Here is a 13,427-nt window from a genome sequence, read left to right as displayed (position 1 = left end):
ACCAAGAGGGGTAGGTGGGCTAGGCCTAACTGGAGCAGGTCAGAGTATATTAAGCAAAGCATGAATGGAAGGAAAACAAAATAAACACACACAGAAGCAAGTGGTGATGGTGTCCCAGAGGGAGGAGGAACGTTTGTTAACTAATTTCCATTTTGCTCCTCTCCTGTTTTCCTCTGCCATGGTCCCAATATTTTAGTTCTGGTTGTTTTTGTTTTTGTTTTTATTTTTCCCTCCCAGCAGATGAAGAAATAACAGAGCAGGATAGGTGTCTTATGGTTTTGATTTCTTCTTAGGCCTGCTTTATTTTATTTTATCTTATTTTTCCTCAGTTGACTGTTGGCACCTGGTTCCTCTGTAAACTATATTCCTTGGCCTTCAGTCTCAGGTTGGCAATGCTGTTGGCCATGCTGATACCCTGTGCAGGGCTATTGTTGGCACATGTGGCAGAATAAGTAGCCATGGCGCTGTAGGGACAAAGGAGAGAGTGGGGAGAATAACAGACATTAGTTTCACAAAGCTGAAGTCTGTAGCCCATGATGGAGGTACTGTCAGGATGGGGTATGGGTCTTGGACAAGAAGTTTCTTTCTCTTCTTTTCTTTTGATACCCATGTCCCATTTAGTCTAAGACACTTGAGAAAGTGTTGTAGTGTGGCAAAGGGCCATAGAAAAATCATAGGGCATGGGACAACGAGAGGGAGAGGTCTTTGCTGTGCTGGACACAGGAGTAATAATGCTTTATTTCTGGGACAAGAGAAGAATGCTGCTGATGTTGAACAGCAGGTGTTTCATTGTTTGACCATTAAGTTTAACCTCACTTCCTGACAATGTTCCTAGCCTGAGGGAGCAAGAAAGAGAAGCAGGCATTTGAAAAATGAAGATAATTTTGCCTTCTTTACTCTTATTAATCATTTCCTGGCCGACGCCTTTAATTTTAACACATTTGGGAGAACCAATAAATGTCATACTAAGTGGTGTACTTAGAGGATGAGTTAAACAATTCAGGATAACGTCTCTGCATTTCTTGATGCAATTGGTTGATAGTGCTGGACCCTACTGAATCAAGAAAAGCCCAGCCCCATGGCTCCGACTCTTAAAATCTCTGTTCACAAGCATTTGTATTTCAACCTGCCTTTTAAGTCATTCATTTCATATCTTCCAGATAAATTATCTCTGGCAGCCTAGTGGGTAAAGAGTTGTGCTGCCAACCCAAAGACAAGCAATTCAAATCCATCAGCCAGACAGACAGGTGATCTCCTAGGCAATTTAAAGCTTCTGAAGAGCCAATTTAAAGCTTCTAAAGAGTCAATGGAAGGTCAGCTATGAGTCAGTCTCAACCAAACAGTAGTACATTTTTAGTTTGGAGAGAGAAGGTGCCAGGGAACTCTGGTAGCATAGCCCAAAAGGAGTGGTCCTGCTAACCCAAAGACAGACACCGTCTGGGGGTTCAAATTCACCAGCCTTGGAAACTCAGTGGAGGGTTAACTATGAGTTGGTTCTCACCAAACAGGCAATAAATAGATTTAAAATATCAGAGAAAGACAAGTTTCAGGGTTCCTGGCCTCAGAGGTAATAGTTTCTCATCATCCTTATTGCTTAGGAAAACTTGGAATAAGTTTTCATTGACAGAAATGATAATAAAAGTATACTGCTGGGCAGAATTTTTTTAATTGGTGGTTTTCTATTAGTTACATCCATGTATTTATTTCAAATGAAAAGGATTTAAAAAAATATTTAGATTAAAATTGTCCATTGCCTTACACTAAACAGTTAAAAAAGGAATTCATTTCACTAAAATGAAAATATTTCTAATTGTTTCTAAGCTCAGCAAAATTCTTTTCAATTGCAGAGCTGGAATGATGTAGATTTATAAATGGAATAACATGTGCTTTTCTGTTGCCTGCATTCCAATGGAATTTTGTCAACCACACAGGAGTTTGTGGTTCTGAGGATCAAGTGACAAGACCAGGAAAGGAGAAAATAAAAGCTACTCTACAAATATAGAGGATATATATCAGGTACTTATTTGGAACACCACATAGATAAGATTTTACAGTCAAGATACACAACAGTCCATTTCTTCTCAGGGACTAGCAAATAATACAAGAAAATTAGGTTAAAGAAATACAATGTTGTTGCTTTTGTTAGATGCCCTCAAGTCGACAAGGACTCTTAGCAACCCTATGAACAGCAAATGGGAACCTTGGTCTATCTTGCATCACCCTTAAAGTCTCTAATAAGCTTGAGTGGATTTGTATTATGTAAATTCATCTTGTTGAGGGTCTGCCTCTCTTTCTCTGGCCCTCCACCCTTTCCAGCATGATGGCTTTTTCTAAGTACTAGCCGCGCCTGACAACATGCCCAAGCACGAGAGATGGAAGTTTCACCACTTCACATACCTCTAGGCCTTTCCAGAAAAACACATCTTTAATTCAAAACACACATGACACTGATGTGTGTGTGTGTGTGTGTGGAAGATTTAGGGGGTTACAAAAGGAATTCTAATTTCTTCTGTTCCATCTTCCCCCCACTGCTCATCGTTTCTAGGTAGATCATCACAGTCCTCTAGACAAGGCAAAGGTCTCCTGTAACACCTTATCCTTTTCATTTCAGTACTTGTTCCAATTTTAACTAATAACTGGTTTAATATCTAAAATTATCCTCGCCTAAAAGATTCATAAATCAGAGACCACATCTTCCTTGCTCACCACCATTTCCTCAGGTAAAGCTGACACCATACCTGGCATATACATCATGTCCAATAAGATGTCTAATGAATAAATTTAAAGTGAGAAATGTATAGATACATTGCGCTTACACAGATTTCTGCTCAATGTCACCAGTGTCTTCCATTATGAGTACTGATTTCGAAAGAAAACAACCACTGTGTTCTTATTCTTAGGAACTAGTGTTTATTATTCATTTTAAGTGTCTTTTTAGAAAGAATAAAGAAGGAAATGACAAGAGCATATCTTTTGTCTTGAATAGTACAAGTCTTGGCTCAATCAAAACTATATTTTTAATGATCTTTATTGCTGTTGATTCAGAACTGACTAGTAGCTGACCCTTCAGTGGGATTTCAGAAGCTATAAATCACATGGGAGAAGCTGTACATCCCTCTCCCAGGTAGAAGCTGGTAGATCTGCATATGGATTGGCAGGGCAACCAAAGCCACCAAAGTGCTCCATGAATATGCAAATATTAGTACAGGATGCTGATAGGGTAGACTATCACTTCTGCCACTCTTTATCAAAGGACAGAAGTTGAACAGCCCCCATTTAGGTCAATTTCAACTAGAACTGAGATACATGACCAACACGACAGATTAAAAAGGGCTGTTTTGGGGTTTGGTTGTGATTCCCCTCTACAATGTATTAAGAACTCTAAATTATTTTCACAATCAATCAATCAATCAGTCTACCTATCTCATTTTGTTCTTATAGGAATTATATATTCCATTGAGATCTTTCCAGGAATGTTTACAAATTCATAAAACCTATGTTCAAAAAAGTTTCCATAGTAAGAGTCAAGAATCTTTGAGTCAAGAACTCTAAAGATTCCCATAGCTAAAGGCAGAGAAAACTGAATATGAGGAATGCACCCAGTCATGGAATTTTACAACTTCCTTAAGCAGGTTTCTCTTGTAGAATGAAGCCCCAAGACAATACATTATTGTACCATTTTAAATACATAGGAAAGAAGCTGGAAATGCAAGTGATATGTTATTTGAGATGCACTAAGAAAATTTGAAGCTCTAAGAATAAATTTTGAAGCTCTAAGAATAAAATTCTAGGCAAGTCTGGTGGCTCAGTGGTAAGAAATTCTGCTGCCAGTATAAAGGTATGCAGTTTGAATCCACCAGCTGTTCTGTGGTAGAAAGATGAGCAATCTTCTTTCAACATGATTAACAGCCTCTGAAACCCCATTGTAGAGCCAGCTATGAGTCTGTTCTGACTCGATGTTATACATCAACAGAAAGAAAAACAAAATCGAATTGTTCTGAAAACTTCACATAAGAGCAAAAGATAAAAAGATTTTCTGATGGTCTTTCAAGTACCTAGTCTAATTTTCTGAGAAAGATTTACTTTTTTCCTATCCTTTGAGATTTTGCCCAAAGTTTTGGCTCTTTCCTCATTCTCAAACAGGAATTCTAAATCCCTTGTTTAAAATGGAGTTTAGTCCATTTTCTTAACAAGCAAAAGAAATCAGAAAATTGGATGACAAATTTAGTTTGCTGAAGACACTATTATCTTTCCAAAGTGTCTGTAGTAGTAGTGATCTAAATTTTACCTATTATATAATCTTTTGTGTTGTAGCTACTTCATAGTATGATATTTCACCAGAAATATCAGAGTAACTTCTTCATCTGATATTTTAATCAGAAGTAGCTTATTTATCAGAAATACTATGGGTCCTTTTTTTAATGTAGGGAGCTCTGGTGCCTTAGAGGCAAGAAATGGTGTTGCCAACCTTAAGGCACACTTTTTGAATCTATCAACTGCTTCATGGGTGAAAAGATGGACAATCTCCTCCTTTGAAATCTAAAGTCTCTGAAAACCTATTGAAGGGTCAGTTATGAGTTGTCTCAGACTTGACAAAACAACAACAATGCAGGCCAGATGATATTCAAATGAGATGAATATTTATTTACTTCCACTTTCAAAGGTAGTTCTGATGCCCTAGTGGATAAGGGGTTGGGCTGCCAACCCAAAGGGAGGTGATTCAAGTCTTCCACGGAAGAAAGTGGAAAAAATAGGTAATATCCTTCTATGTCATTGCCTGCCTCTGAAAACCCACTGGAGAGTCAGCTTTGTATCAATTCTGACTTAATGGCAATGAGTTGAGTTCCTCTCACAAAACTAATGAATAAAAATTAGAATAATACTTGAGTAGGAGATTGATTTGTTAGCAGGACAGTATGATGTTTCCAGAGTGAAGGGCAATGCCCTTACCTGATTGTTGCTGTTATAAGAACCTTACAGTATTAGTGACACTGTGATAATACACTATGGGGTTTTATTAATTGTTGGGATGTAAGGAAGCCAAAGCTACTGATAGTTATCAAATGTGTTTTGCAATTCCCTAAGCATTTGGTAAGTAATAGCAGTTTTACATGGTAAATGTTTAGAAAAGTTAGAAACTCTCAAAAATAGATGTAGCTTATTCTAGCTTTTTCATTGTGGAAAAGAATACCAGAAACTTTCCTTTATAGACTCTTAGCCAGCATTTAGAATATATAGCAGAACTCAGTAGGGCTCAGTGATAGATCACGCACATTCTAAAGATTCAGAGGAGTCTGTCCCCATTCCTCAGTACTTTGACAACGCTCTAGATTCTCAACATAAGCTGAAAGTGACATCTTAGCCAAACAGCAAGCAGTCTTTTGACACACCAGTGACAAGTGAGACTTGTTAGAGGTCATAAAGGTCAGAATTAATGAATGGGAAGCCTCAGAGTAGCTTAGTCATGCTTTAAAAAAAGCATTAGAAATAAAGTGGAGAGGATTTTCTCAAAGTGACAACATGTGCAAGAGGGTCTTGAGCAGCAACCAGTCTGAAAGATTATTCCTGGCCCCTGTTCCCATGTCACTGCAACTTCTAAAGATGTTTTCAGAAAAGAAAGAGCTCTGGACTGTTTCCTCACATGATAGAAAACGTGGAAGACAAATAGCAATTCAACCCATTTGATAGGTTCATTTAAACCATGTGAAGTGGACACTCCTGGCACAGAATTAGACTTTTTAGGATAGAAAAGTGACACTGAAGCTGTGTGATTTGTGTAGACTAAGTACATAATGACCAGCAAGTGCCATGTCATAGCATCCTGAGGTCTCAACCATTGGTCTTGCCTTCTGAATAAGGACCATCTATTCCTCTAAGCAATGCAACCACTGACATCATCCAAACCCTGAGACTGGCTAACACACCTTTCTAGTCAGTGTTGAAGAACCCGAGGATATGGCTGTTACCAAGAATCTATATCACTAAATAAAGTGCATTGAGAAGTTATTGTTGTTGTTGTTTGGTGCCTTGGCCAAATTGACGAGCACTCCCTATGACAGACTCGAATCTTGCCCTCTCCTGCAGCATCCTCAAACTCACTGTCACAGTCATCCTCTCAACCCATCTCCTTAAGAGCCTCTCTTTCATGGATTCTCTACTTTCCCCAGCATGCTGTCTTTTTCCAAGGGTTAGTCCCTCCTTGTTGACAATGTGCTCAAAAAAGAAATGTGCCTATCCCATCTGCTGACTCAGCTAGTCTGCACTGAGACTCACACAGAGATGACACATTTCAGCAAGCCTGAAATGTTTCCATCTCCTTATTTGGATATTGCTAGCAGATGTAGCTGAGCCCGGGACAGGACAATGCTAACGACTTATGGGATTTAGAGCTCTAACAGTTTTCACTTGGGACAAAACATTTTTTTTAATATCATCCCAACCTTCCCTAAAAAGTTGTCTCTCTAGAGGAAGAATAAATTTAAAGACTGCCAAACACCTAGGAGGCATGAGACATACTATGCGTGTGATAATTTTAAGACCAGAAAATGTTTGGTTATCTGCACCTCTGCTTTCTCACCACCCAGAGTAAAAAAAAAAAAAAAAAAAAAAAAAAAAAAAAAGCAGCGCCTAAAAATTGGGAATATTTTGGAGAAGAATATACAAGGCTCAAATGTCAACTCTAGCTTTGCTTTCTCTTTGGCACTTATGGACAAATGATGGCATGCTGCTTAAGCTATTGCCCAAAAGTCAGCTGAAGAAGCCTGAAAGTCTTCTCTAGATGCAAGAGTTTTACCAGCTCAGAGTTTCTGAAGAGAGTGTCGAACTTGCAGTTCTTTGCATTTTCATGACTTGGCCTGTATTGTATAGAATCTGGAGCTCAGCTCTAGGCATGCCCTTTGTCAGTGCAAGAACAATGGAAATATATTTGCTTTATCTAATAACATCCAATACTAATTTTGTTAGGTAGATTTACTGTTCAAAGGGAGGTCCCATAAATCCTTTTGGAAGTGATCGTCTCTGACTTCAGTAATAATTTCTAATTTCAAAATTTAATTAGTTCTTTAAACTGAACACACCTGGACTGCTCTGCACTATTAAGACTTCCATTTTCCCTGCAAATTACCTATCTGCCATTTTTAACTTTTCTTTATAAGATATTGTTTCATATATATATATATATATATATATATATATCTCACACCTTGGGTTTTTTATCTTGTCTTCTTTTATATTTATTTTAAATGTTCATGGTTTACTTGTAGTATGCAAACACCCCCCTATAGCACAAGTAATAGAGAAACTGTTGCTCGCACAGTTTTAGATGCAATGGCTTTATAAGAGATTGATGAGTCAGCTGGCCTGGGATGCAACAGTAGCTAGGACAAGAACTTAGTTCTTCCAAGCCCTGTCCCGTACCCTTCATCTGAAGCCTCACTATCCTAAGTATGTGTGAGGTGTTAACAACATAACCATCACGTGGGAGGGATCTGAGATGCAAAAATCTCAGGCCCATGCCCAGTGAATCCGTTATTGCGCTGTAACAAGCTTCCAAGTAATTTCTATGTACAGGCATCTTTGAGGAACATTCTTTTAGATTACCCTTAATTACAGGACCCTTAATTGCATGGACACATTTTCTTGCAGCTTTAGTCTCCTCTCAAGGATCTCCATTTCTAAGACTGCAATCCCCACTTTCTTGGAACACACTTTCTTCCCACTTTTAAACCCTACCCCCAGCAACCCCCCTCTTTCCCCTTCTGACAAGTTACCTTTTCAGTGTCTTCCGTTAGAATCCGTTATGAAGCCCCTCGTGTAAACAACATCTTGGGAGGGACGAGGATCTATTTTTGAAAGTGTGAAAGGGAGAAATGAGCCAAATGCGTTCAGCAGATGTTAGGCAGCACCATGACCACGATCAAATTATGGGGGAGGAGGAGGAGGAAGAGGAGGATGGGAAGGGAAGTGGTGGCTAAGGCGAGTCCCCTCTCTTTTACTTTTCATCAAGGATTTCGTTTTGTTTTGTTTTGTTTTGAATTCAGCCCTCCCTCTGGAAATAGCACTCCAGATCAACATTGCAAAGCCAGGTCCTTCTCTATCTACCTTTCACAGGAAAGACCCTCTCTGGGGAAAGGTTTCTTGGCTACTTCCTCTCAAGTAACAGTCAAAAGTCCAGGAGGAGGTTAATCACTGCTACCCAAGAGGCAAAGCAAGATTAGTGAGTCTTAGAGCTCTGGTGCTTGTCTGTGTTTGTTTTAGCCTCCTGATTTGCCTAAGGAAAACAAGTTCTGAGCTACGCAATAGGGTCTGCTCCAGAAGCAAGTGTCTCTCCCCTGGCCATGTGTAGATAAAGCAGACACCTGCCTGGATAGTAGTTTTAGAGAATGGTTGGCTTCCTCTGGTGACTCAGTTGCCTGCCTGACTTCATAACCTCAAAAGTGCCGAGGGCACAGAACCAGGTCATTCTGTGTTATAAATAGAGCAAACCATTTGTTCCAGTTTGCCAATGACAATCCTGAATTACGCCTGTTGTTTTAATGCAATTATTAATAGCATTTCCCTTTCTCTATCAAAGCATTCTGGTTTGGATAAAGGACTATGCAGCAGTCACTCTGAATATAAATGACACCCAGGAAAAAAAGCACATTGGGTATTTCCTGGCCTTTGCTTCTGACAACATGCAAGGAATGTGTTAGGCCTTGGTTTCCTCCTTTCTTCTTCAAGGGTCAGGCTGTGGAAGTCAGCCAACTGTCCACGGGAGCAGAGCTGCCTGCTCAGTGTCCCCAGGATGTAAAGCCCAGTCATATCTGTCACCCCAATGTGGTGCTGCAAAATGTGGACCTCAACTGGAGCCATGTGATAGGAGAAACAATCCTGAATCAAAATGGGATGTTCAGGTGTTTGTACACTTTTATACATTTTACTGCTTTCAGTTTGATGGTCATGTGGTCTAGTATATCCAGCAAATACAGAAACCACAAGCACAGATTCTAATCCTGCTGGCTGCAGACTCAAACTTGGGCAAGTGTTCAGTTTCCCTTTTTTATTGGAACAGGATCAAGGACAGAGCTACCACACAGCAGTGTTCCAAGGATTGGCCAAAAGAAAAACCTTTTAATGAATGTCACATGTGAGATAACTAACTTGACAGAATAGTAGCAACAGGAATAACAAGTTACTTTTCTATATAACACAAAACAGCTAACATTTCCTTTGCTTCTTGTCACTTCTTTTATAGCTCCTTAACAATAATTGTATTTCCTATCAAATGTCAAAATGTGAATGAAACACTACCGTAGTTTGGTACTAATCATCACAGAAAAATCTCCAAAAAATAACTGTTTTACTACTTTTAGTAATTAACCAATTTTTAAAAAAAAATAACAAAACACTTCAGTCAACAATGGGTCAAAGACATTATTAAGGATTAAATTACTACTTCAAGCCATCACTTCACTACGTTTATCAGAAGATTAACTTATTTTTCACACAAAATAGAAACAATCAGATTCTATATTATTATTATAATTAATTTTTACAAACTTCATACCTACAAGAAGTCATATAAAAGTGTACCATGAAATTAATAAGAAGCATTAGATTATGTGATTTTTGTGTAAAAAAGGGAAGAATACAAAATAATATGTACACTAAATCTACACTTACAGAAAATATTAAACTCTAAAGGCAAAAATGAACCAACTAATTAAGTCAGGATATTAGAATCATGGATGCTTTTTAGAAATTTATCTAGTATTTCTATATAATTTTTTCAGTTAAAATAGAACATTTCTTTTAAAAAAGCCACATGGCCATGTAAATAGTTGCAGTTAGATGCTCATATACATAATAATACAATGCAGGTATTGGGCCTTTAATGTCTACTGAGTCCGGTAATATAATGTGTGTGTCCAATCACAATTCAGGAAAATTTCAATCACTCATTGGCAGTGTTCCGCCTCTCACTGGCCACAACCATGTGACAACCATCAGGACTTTTTACAGCTGCTGAGACAAATCCTAGTTATCTAGGAAGCAGGCAGGAAAGAAAGCAATACTTCCTGGCTGTGACCACATGCAAACCAGAGACCTTGAAACACCAAGCTGTGTACTACACCCTTTCCCAAGCCATTTAGGGGGTGTATAATCAACTTCTAATATTTTAAAGATAAACAGAGCAATCTTCCAATTTTAAAGAATATACGATTTCAGAATAGACTTCAGAATATCTTTATCATAAATGTGCCTAGAGAAGAGGTGTTTAAATGTTAAATAAGACTCACAAGTGGAGCTAGCTAATCTTTCAAAATCAGCCAGAAACACCATGTCTGAAAACAATAGGGCCTAGAATCAGACTTTCTTATGCATGGAATCGCCACATACTAAGGCCAAAGCAATCCTTGCTAATTCCACATGGGAGCCCACAAATATATTTCCAAATGCAATTATAGTTTCTTTTATAGAAAAGAAAGCACATCCAGGTAAGAATTTGGCTTTTATTATAGCCATCAATTTTCAGCAAGTATTTGCCTATCACTAATGTGACATTTCAAATCAAGAGGTCAACTCCAGCTGGAAGGTAATTTATAACTCATTTAAGTCACTCCTTAAGCCAACAATTAACAATGAAAAAGTAAATAAAAGCATGGAAAAGAAATCTGTGAATACTGCTTCCACCACCAGAATCACCCAGGGAAGGTCTTCAGCCTTGACTTGGTTTCTAAGAGGGCTCAGATGTAGATTCAAGCAGAGGCACCTTATGCTAATCACAGTGTATTAGGCACTTGGGTTTCAGCTTTTGCTATGGTCCTCCCTAGACTATCTGAAGAGCATGAAAATGAGAGTTGAAAGCCTTTCCGTGAAACTGAATTAATATTTTGCTACTTTTTTGCTTGAAAAATGTGAACTTTTGTAATACAAGTGTTTAGGGTTAATTTTTTTACAGCTTTTTTATACTAAAACCAAAAATAAAGCACACATACAAATTGACCCCCAAAGAAACCTTCAGATAAGTAGGTAAGAATTAGCAATAGAACAGGAAAGCATTTGGGATCATATGTCATTGTGAACAATGAAAAAAGAACTAGAAGTGATCAGAACCACCTAGGGTTTTTTCTTCTCTACCTTCTTTTCCTTCCTTCCTAGCCCCCTCTTCCTCCCTCCCTCCCTCTCTTCTCTTTTTTCTTCCTCTCACTCTCCTTCCCCTGCTCCTTCACTTAATCTTTAGAAATTAATTTTGCTGTCAAATGTGCCTTCAGTCCCACACTTCAGTCCTTACAGGTTGAGTTCCTACTTAAGTAAAATGAAAAACCATTGTGTCATGAATTTGGTCGTATGGTCAAGTTTTGTTCCGGAATGGTTGCAAGCGGGACAGTGGGTGCAGCTTAACGCTCTTTCTTTTAGATCCTTTCCCATCTTTGAAACCTTTGCAAGAGTTCCTGAGTCCAAGAGAAGATTGCTGATTGGATGGCCTGCCCCTCTCTCTTCTGCCCCAAACCCTGCTCCTGGGGCAACTAGGAATCTCCTGTGAAAAATCTGGGGATGTCAGCAAGTTGAGTGTCTCTGAAGAGTTTAACCCAGTGAGAAATGTCAGCCAGCTGCACAAACAGCTTTGAACATGACCCACGCTGAGAAACAGGTGGAAGTGGAGCAAGGGAGAGTGGGCCAGTCATTCACCTGTACGGAGAGGCCGTCCCCCAGGAGAGATAATCGGTGGGTCTTGGAGCAGGACGAGGTACGATGGGCTGCTCCACAGCAGTGACGTCCCCTGAGTAGGATTTAAGGAGGGAAGCATTTTTATTGGCCAGCATGGCTCTCTCATTTCTGCGGAATTTAGCTCTTCGGTTCTGAAACCACACCTGGAAGATTATAGGGAGGCGAGAAGGGCATGAAGAGGGAGAGAAAAGAGAGAAGGGGAAGGGGGGAAAAGGTTACATGAATTAATTTCTAATTTATTTTATTACACAAGGACTTCCCAGGAGTCAATTCAAATGGACAAGGAATTTTCCCTAAAACAGCTTAAATATGCCATGATCCTTTCCTGGTTGAGCATGTTATTTAGAACTAATACAGGGTAAGACTATTGTAACAGAATCATGACGTTCCAGCTGGCATCAAAATTTAGTTTACAGACCTTGTTGTAACCAATAATCAAGAAGAATGTTATCAGACTTCAGACCCAGACACAAATATATTTCTAAAAGTTGTATGTTTTTATTTTTCTGTTCAAAAATCTCTAATATATAAATAAAATTACTCCATAGAAGTAAAGAAAGACTTGTTTTCTGCTCAGTCTGTCTCTCACTTTTAGCTTAATATGTAATATTCTTTCTTATTAAAAACAGTTTCATCATATCATATGTTATCTGAATAATTTAAATAACTTATCAACATAAAGAGTACTTATTCCAAAAGAAAAAGTCAGTATTTTGTGTGATGGATATTTGAATGATTGTTATTTCATGAGAATCAAATCACCAAAGAAATACAAGTTTAAAAATCAACATGAAAAATTATAACCAATCATGAGTACTGTTGTTGCTGCTAGAGGCCATCAAGTCAAGTATGATTCATAGTGACCCACTGAACAACAGATCTGAACTCTGTCCTATTCTGTGCTAAATTCACACTCTCTGATGTACTCAAGCCCATTATTGTAATCACTGTGTCAGTCCAAATGGTTGAGGGTCTTCCTCCTTTTCTCCAATAATGCGAAATAATGAGATATTATTCTCTGGTATAGTTAAAGTTCTAAACTTTCCAAATAGTCATATAGAGAAAGTAGGAGCATAGATTGGCATATTCCTTGCTGGGTAGTAACTTGGCAAGATGTATAAAGACTATCTTAAAGCATTCATGACAAGGAATGAATAAAAAATTTCCAAGCATTCCACAGTAAAAAGTTAACTGAGTTAGCCTTTAAGTCTTAAGATTATGGAAATTGCCCAAGCAAGTCATAAACTATTAAAGGAAAGCAAACACATAATTTGAAACATTTAAAAATAAGTATTATAAGTGCAGCTATAGAAGCACATAGCAAAGTATGGAAAAAAATATAGAATGAGACAGTAGCACGTAAATAAGTTTAGAGAACAAGCTTCTCATAAATTATGTGACTATTGCCTGTAACATTGTACAGAACCAAGACACTGGACAGAAATCAGTAAAGATAGAACTTGCACAGCTTTTCCTGGGCTTCCCCAGCCTCTTGCCTCTTCTGCATCTAATAAACCCTTGACATTGCTATTGTCACTGTTATTAGTTGCCATGAATTGGCTTCAGTTCATGGTGACCTTAACTAGAACAGGATCAAATATTGCAGTCCTGTGCCATCTTTGTGGTCATTTTTATGTTTGGGTCTACTGTTGCAGTACTGTGTACTTTAAGTGCCTTCCAACCAAGGGGCCTCATTTTCTGGCGCTCTATGAAAT

At 38.4% G+C, this 13,427-nt stretch overlaps 1 protein-coding gene across 2 annotated transcripts in view; it reads right to left on the bottom strand.

Annotated features, from left to right (window-relative positions):
- Nucleotides 1-276: 276 nt before the first annotated feature.
- PRRX1 (paired related homeobox 1) overlaps nt 277-13,427 on the bottom strand; it is a 97,574-nt gene continuing 84,423 nt past the window's right edge. Inside the window, exons 3-4 of one of the 2 annotated variants that reach the window (XM_006887419.1) lie at nt 11,674-11,855; nt 277-464 (exon numbers count right to left, since the gene is read on the bottom strand). In XM_006887419.1, the coding sequence (XP_006887481.1) occupies nt 326-464; nt 11,674-11,855 (321 nt within the window). In that variant the 3' untranslated portion in view covers nt 277-325. Of the gene's footprint in view, nt 465-7,786; nt 7,842-11,673; nt 11,856-13,427 lie in introns of those variants that run through there. The other variant, XM_006887420.1, reaches the window with a different exon arrangement.

The sequence above is a fragment of the Elephantulus edwardii genome, unplaced genomic scaffold, assembly GCF_000299155.1.
Source record: "Elephantulus edwardii isolate Elephantulus edwardi_28Jun2011 unplaced genomic scaffold, EleEdw1.0 scaffold00057, whole genome shotgun sequence".
In the NCBI taxonomy this organism is placed as follows: Eukaryota; Metazoa; Chordata; class Mammalia; order Macroscelidea; family Macroscelididae; genus Elephantulus; species Elephantulus edwardii.
The sequence above is the reverse complement of the archived record's forward strand: the minus strand, read 5'-3'. Positions and strand labels throughout refer to the sequence as shown.